The 7049-nt window shown below is 31.1% G+C and overlaps 1 protein-coding gene across 4 annotated transcripts in view; it reads right to left on the reverse strand.

The window, feature by feature from the left end:
- Positions 1–4443: 4443 nt before the first annotated feature.
- Positions 4444–7049, reverse strand: part of LOC100200767 (major facilitator superfamily domain-containing protein 10) — a 33470-nt gene continuing 30864 nt past the window's right edge. For all 4 annotated transcript variants that reach the window (XR_010637636.1, XM_065793543.1, XM_065793542.1 and 1 more), the window contains exon 12: positions 4444–4890. Coding sequence is in view for 3 of the 4 variants with exons in the window: in XM_065793543.1 (XP_065649615.1) it covers positions 4778–4890 (113 nt within the window). In the remaining variant the exon portion in view is untranslated. The remainder of the gene's footprint in view (positions 4891–7049) is intronic.

The following is a 7049-nucleotide window of genomic DNA, read 5'->3' on the forward strand; positions in this document are numbered from 1 at the left end:
ATTTGTTCAAATAGTTGATCCTTATTACGAACACCTTCACAATTAATTCTGCGGTTGACGATTTCCCACAGGTTCTCGATAGGGTTGAGATCCGGAGATTGAGGCGGCCAATCCATCACCGATAGGTGGTTGTCTTGAAACCATTGCTTGACTACTTTTGCAGTGTGTTTCGAATCGTTGCCTTGCTAAAAAACCCATTTTATTGGCATATTCCATTCAGCATGAGGTAACATAACATCTTTCAGGATATTTTTATACATGAAATGGTCCATTATTCCATCGTTTCGATGTATTGGACCTAGACCGTTAGCAGAAAAACACCCCCAGACCATTACATTGCCTCCACCATGCTTCACGGTCTTATGGCAGTAACGTAAATCGAGGAGTTTTCCGGCCGGTCGACGTACACGGCAAATGCCATCGCTCCCAATGATGTTTAACTTCGATTCATCACTGAACAGGTCAGTTTGCCATTTCTGCACATTCCAGTCAATATGAGATGCTAGCAAACAGGAGTCTTTTCTGCTGGTTTTTTAGTGAAATCAGCGGTTTCTTTGCAGGGCGTCGAGAAAACAATCCGGCTTCAACAGCACGTCGTTTGATTGTTCGGTCCAATACAACCAGCTCTAATTGCTTTTGTATCTCGACTGATGATATCCAGGGATCCTTCTTGACGGATCCGACGATCATAGAATCTTCTCTAGAAGTGGTGGAACGCGGTCTTCCACCTTTGTTATCTGCTGCCAACTTCCCCGTAGAACGATATTTGCAACATAGTCTTGATACCATCCATTTTTTCACGAGATATTTATCACAAATACTTTTTTGTGACATTCCACTTACGTAATCGCTAATAATTTTCTTTTTTAGTTCCAATCCAAGACTGTCGGGAGCCATTTTTGCACTTGAAGTCATAAAAATAATAAAAATAAATAATCACGCTTCTTAAGGCTTACCGTGTTACATTTACCTTGTGATGATACAATAATGCTTTGTGGAACACAACGTCTAGGTTGGATGTGGTCTGTATTGATGTAATGAAACACTTGTTGTATTTCACTTCTTGTATTGTTCTTCGATAAAACACTTTGATAAAACTCACTTCGATAAACTGTCTTGATAATACTGACTGATTGACTTCCATATACTGACTGAATTACATGTCGATTTACATGTCTCTTATATAGTAAAATGAACATGTTCTGGAAGATTCTAGATGCTTCTTTTCGATGCTTCTGGATGCGTCTGGATGCTTCTGAATATTTCTGGATGCTACTGGATGCTTCCAGATGGCTTCTTCTGGAAACTTCTGGAAGCTTCTGCATGCTTCTGGAAACTTCCTTTAATTATTAAAAAACTTCCATGACGTTAACACGGACCAGACTTAAGAAAATGAAACAAACCAAAAAAGTTGCACTTGTTTTGTCCGCTGCAAAATGGCACTTGTCATTGAAATTCTGCCTGTGTGCTGTCACCTGTCAGCTGATTGCTCAAGTCATGGCATGCTATGACTCCAGACTCCTGAACTGTTTGCTGTAGTAGTATAGTTCGTTTCGTTTTTAAGACGTAAAATTAGGAACACTTTTTAGCATTGTTCGATGTTGGTTGCAAAAGTTTTGTCCAATACTGTATATATTGTTTTCTGTTATCGTTCTACCAAATATTGGGAATTTAATATTAAAATTATTAATACAAAAATGTCTTATTAATACAAAAAAAAAGTCATTGAATTTTGGGAATTTAAATCTCATTCATCCATACATTTCTCGTTTTGTAAGCAGCAATTTATCATATTTAGGCATTTTGAAGAATTTAAGAGCGGCTATGCTAGTTCATCTGTTCACAGAGGAGAGGAGTTTACTATATGTTTTTGACACGGTAAGAGTTTTATCGTAATTTATTGCTACTGCAGATTGTAACTTGATGTTTTATTTTGATTTAGGATCCAGTTTGTCTAACTCCAATTCTCCGAATTAAAGGCCCAGTTCTTAGACCATTTTCCATTGATCTATTTGTCGATAAAATTCTTGTCGCAAAAGACATTCCAGATTTTTCATGTGGCGTTACTATGGTTATGGCAGCATATTTTTTATATGACATTTTTTTTGCCTATCCTAAGCCTTTGTTAAAAACACTATATTTTATTGAACACCACGTTATATTAGATAAAGTTAAACTTTGCAAAACAGCTCAACAAATATCTAAATTATGCAAACTTTAAATGTTAAATTGATATGATATTTAAAACAATTAGCTGTATTTAAATTTTGTTTTTCTTAACAATCATCTTTCTCTTCAAATGGGGTTTATGGTAACATACTATGATATTGAATTGTGGTATATATGTATATATATATATATATATATATATATATATATATATATATATATATATATATATATATATAAATATATATATATATACTCTAAAATATATAACCAAATAATTCAATTCCGATAAGTAAAACAAAAGACGTCGCATGTAACCAAAACGATATAAAAACAATGTTGGTGGTCGATATTGGGTCAACGCGCAACATTAGTCAAACGTTTTATAGCTGGGTTAATCATTTTAAAATTTTACGTAATTATAAAGTTCCTAACCACATTAGGAATTTTATGATTATTAATCACATTAACAACTTTATGATCGTAATTTAATCACATTCAAGCAAACAACTCTGCTGTTAGTGTAACTTTTAAAGCCTCTCTAACAAAGGAGTCTCAAGAACATTTAAAAATCTGAAGACAACTCACAAGTTTTTTGCTGCTGGACCAAATAAAACTGCGGTAAAAGCATTTGTGACTATGGCTAAAAGCTTTGAACTTGTTCTTGATTTGAATCCTTAAACAGAACTCATTTATTTTGCAAATTTTGAGCGAACTTTTGCTGGGTAAAATCATGTTCTTCACATTGATACTCAATAAACTCAGATATTTAACGATTGATGACAAAAAAATGAGGCTGAGTTTAAAAGGGCATAACTCCTATATTTGAAATGATTTTTTTTTAATTAAAAATGTATCTAGTAGAGAATTTTTCGAGCTTTCAAAACATATATTTAATTATCTTCTAATACTCCATTTCTACGAATATTATCGATTCGATCTTTTACCGATCCCATAAGGCGTTGTATGGCACTAAAGTCGATCTTATTCAAACAATACTTTATTCTATTGCAAAGTTGATCAATAGTTTCTGCTTGCCAGTTGTTCTTGTATACTTCTCCTTTCAATTGAGACCAAAAGTCCTCAATAGACCTGCATTCAGGTACGTACGTTGGGAGGGTTGTCTTCCTTTTCAACAAAATTGATGTTATTTTGTCTGAAATACTCCACAACAGTTTTTGCGTAATGTGATGTTTCTAGGTCAGGCCAGAATATGTAATTGTCGTCTAGATGATTTGCTTTGATGAAAGGAACAAGTCTTTTTTTGATGCACTCGCTCAGGTATAATTCTTACTTGAGTGATTGCTTAGAAGGTACACAAAAAGGTATAGAAATACCTTTAGCCGAAACGCAAATCCAGACCAACACTTTTTGCTCATATTTTTCAACTGGATCATATTTTACGTTTGGCGGTGACAAAGCAGTGTTACTTGAGTAGAAATTTTGGTTTCCGTTAATGGTTCTATGCTTCAAAGTGAAATAAGATTCATCATCAATTATCCAATCGTGATTTTTATATTTTTCGTATAACCGACTGCATCTGGTTCTTATTTTGCGTTTTTGTGACTGTTCTTAATGGAGTCTTTGTTTTTTTTTTGCATTTAATATCTGTGTATTTCTTCAATGTTTTGCATATAAAAGACTGACCGCACACAAATTTTCTAGCTGCTTGTCTTTGTGAGACGCCATCCTTGTGGTCAAACATGGTCTTCAGCTCGGTAATGTTCTTTTTCGTCATTTTTTTTTTTGCGACTCGACCACTTCCTTTAACTCTTTGAGTTCCGATTCCATTTTCTGCGCGTTCAATTATACGGTATATGGTTGCTTTTGGTATTTTTTCTGCTTTAAAATGACAATAAGTGTAATATTTAACATTTTGCTTATTGTCCATGTAAAATCCATACACACGTTCACGGAGAAGCTCTTGCTTAGATTTGTTTATTTTCATTTTAAATCGTTGAATTTTAATTACTTTTTTATTTATTTAAAGCTAGATTAAACTTGCAACAAAATACATACAAAATATATATACAGCTAATGGTATTAGTACATGCAAACTTAAATTGAACGCAGTCTCATTTTTTTGTCATCACCCGTTACATGAAATTTAGGTGTAATTACCATTCCGTGGACTTTTTATCACACACACACACACACACACACACACACACACACACACACACACGCACGCACGCACGCACGCACGCACGCACAAAATTTAATCAAAAAGATATAGTAATACCCAATGGATGTCTGAAAGTAAACCTACTTCTCTCACATTGAGTAAGCTTCCTTCCTAGATTACTAGGTTATAAAATTTATTTACATTCAATTTTGCACAATGTCATAAATAAGACACTTACAAATAAATAATAAATTTTAAAAAAATCTATCAAAAGTATTAAAGAATTTTCAATATATAAATATTAAAAAAAACAAATCGAAACCTTAAAAAAAGAAACCTATAGAAAAAACTCAAACTTTAGAAAAAAACTTGTATAAAAAAAACTGAGATAGTAAAAAAAACCCTTGGCAAAAAAAAACTTTTGTAAAAAAATGTAACCTTGGCAAAAATAAATATTTTTGCAGAAAAAATCTACAGTTCAAACTATTGATCTTTATCAACTTTGCAAACTTCGACTTTAAATATTAAATAAAGAGGGAAAAAAAACATAGCGGCGCCAATAATGTAGCAGATAGTTGAACCAAACCTCCAGTACACTAAAAAGAAATTATTTTTTTAAATTGACAGCCAAAAGACAACCAACCTGTTCATATAAGTTTAAAAAAATGCTTTAATTTTTTAAAAATGAAATCAGAAAAAAATTATGAGCTCGTGTTAGGAAAATAAGAGTGATTGGCGCCTCCCCCTTAACACGTTAATAAATAAAAGTTTTCTTATGAGTAACTAAATGAAATTGTGTTTATGTGCTTGAATAATGGCTTTCTTTAGTATAGGCCTTTATTGTATTTTACAGTCACCTAAAAATTATTAAAAGGTTTTAAAAATATATAACGCCTTTTCCTGAAGAATTTTACTCAATGTAAAAATTTAAAATTGGCAGTATATGTATATTTGTCATTATCACACACTAAAAAAACTCTTATTATGCAAAATGTTCTCGAATTCATTTCACGTCAGAATTTAATTTTTTTAGTTTTTGCAAAAAATAAATAATGGTTTAAAATTTTGTACAAATGAGAGTAACGTTCCTATATAGAAGCACTTCTTTTTATAAAGATTACTCAATACAATTATTAATTTTAAATAAACTTCAAACATTTAATAAACAAAAAAACAACAAAGCCCAATATTTATAAATTATTAATTACTATTAATAATTATAAAAAATTATTATAAAAAATCTTAATGCTTTTTATGCGCCTAAAATGCAATACAAACTTGGCGATACGTGTGACAAAAAGCAACTTCGTGTTTTACAACATACGCTAGAAAACTTTAAACTCATTAATTTTTTCAAAAAATTTTGTTTAAATCTTTGCTTGATAACTTTTAATGATAAATTTTGACTTAATTTTTTAATTTTGAGCTAGTTTTATACATATATATATATATATATATATATATATATATATATATATATATATATATATATATATATATATATATATATATATATACATATATATACATATATATATATACATATACACATATATATACATATACACACACACACACATATATATATATATATATATATATATATATATATATTATATATATATATATATATATATATATATATATATATATATGAATTACGTTAAATATGTTCTTTTTTAAGATTTACAAAAATTATTTTTTTAAATTAAAACGTATTTAGTTATAATATTTGAATTGCAGAATAAAAAACACATAAAATCGAACGAATAAATTCGAAATTATCAAATTCGAAGTTGATTTGGAATTCAAGCCATTCATTCTTAAAAGCTTTTGAACAAAACGAGTCGAGTCTCTGAAGAAAAATGGCAATCTCTGAAGAGCGTGTATCCTCAGATTTTGAACGTGTTTTGGAAAAACAAAAATTTGAAAAAGAGTCTTTGATCAGCAATGCAGAAACTGATACAATTCTGGACGAAATAGCTGCAAAAGTAGATTTAATAAATCTAGAAAAAAAAGACGGCTTAGAGCACAACAACCGCGAACACGAAACCATCCAGAAGCAAAATGAACTGATTAGCACACTTACATGCCAGTTAAAAATAATTTTTGAAGAGTATCAATCAGCATCCAAAGAGCGGGATTACTACGAAGAATTAAATGAGACACTAATCCGTTGCTTAGAAGTAAAGGAAAGTAAATCTCAGCGAAATAAAGAAGAAACTGAATGTCAATTGCAAAGTAATAAAGATGTTGTTGGGCCCAATTCAGTACTTGAAAAATTAGACGACGAAAACAAACCACAAAATAGCGAAGCAAATGAAGTAGCGAGTTCTTCTGAAAATCAAAAAAATTTAACTAAGAATGGGAGTGTTACGAATACAGAGTTGACTCAGCTAAATCGCGTTCTGCTAAGAGAAATTTTTGAACTTCGCCATCAAATTGAAACGATGAAAGAAAATATTCGAGATTATTTAATTTCTGACACAGACGAGGAAGAAAGTGAATGCGACTCGACAGTCAGCAAAGAAGAAAACGAGCATAGCTGCGATCTTTGTAACCCTACTGAATTGAGAAATACAGACGACGATATAGATTCTAAGAGTCAAGCCACAGAAGAATACAAAAATACTGACGAAGAAAGCGAAACAAACAATGCTTTATAATGTCACAATAAGGCGCACGCACGAATTTATAATTAGTTAAAGCGTATATACAAATAGCCTTTTTAAACGAAATACAGCATTAACTTAAA

Source organism: Hydra vulgaris, chromosome 03 (assembly GCF_038396675.1).
Source record: "Hydra vulgaris chromosome 03, alternate assembly HydraT2T_AEP".
Classification (NCBI taxonomy): Eukaryota; Metazoa; Cnidaria; class Hydrozoa; order Anthoathecata; family Hydridae; genus Hydra; species Hydra vulgaris.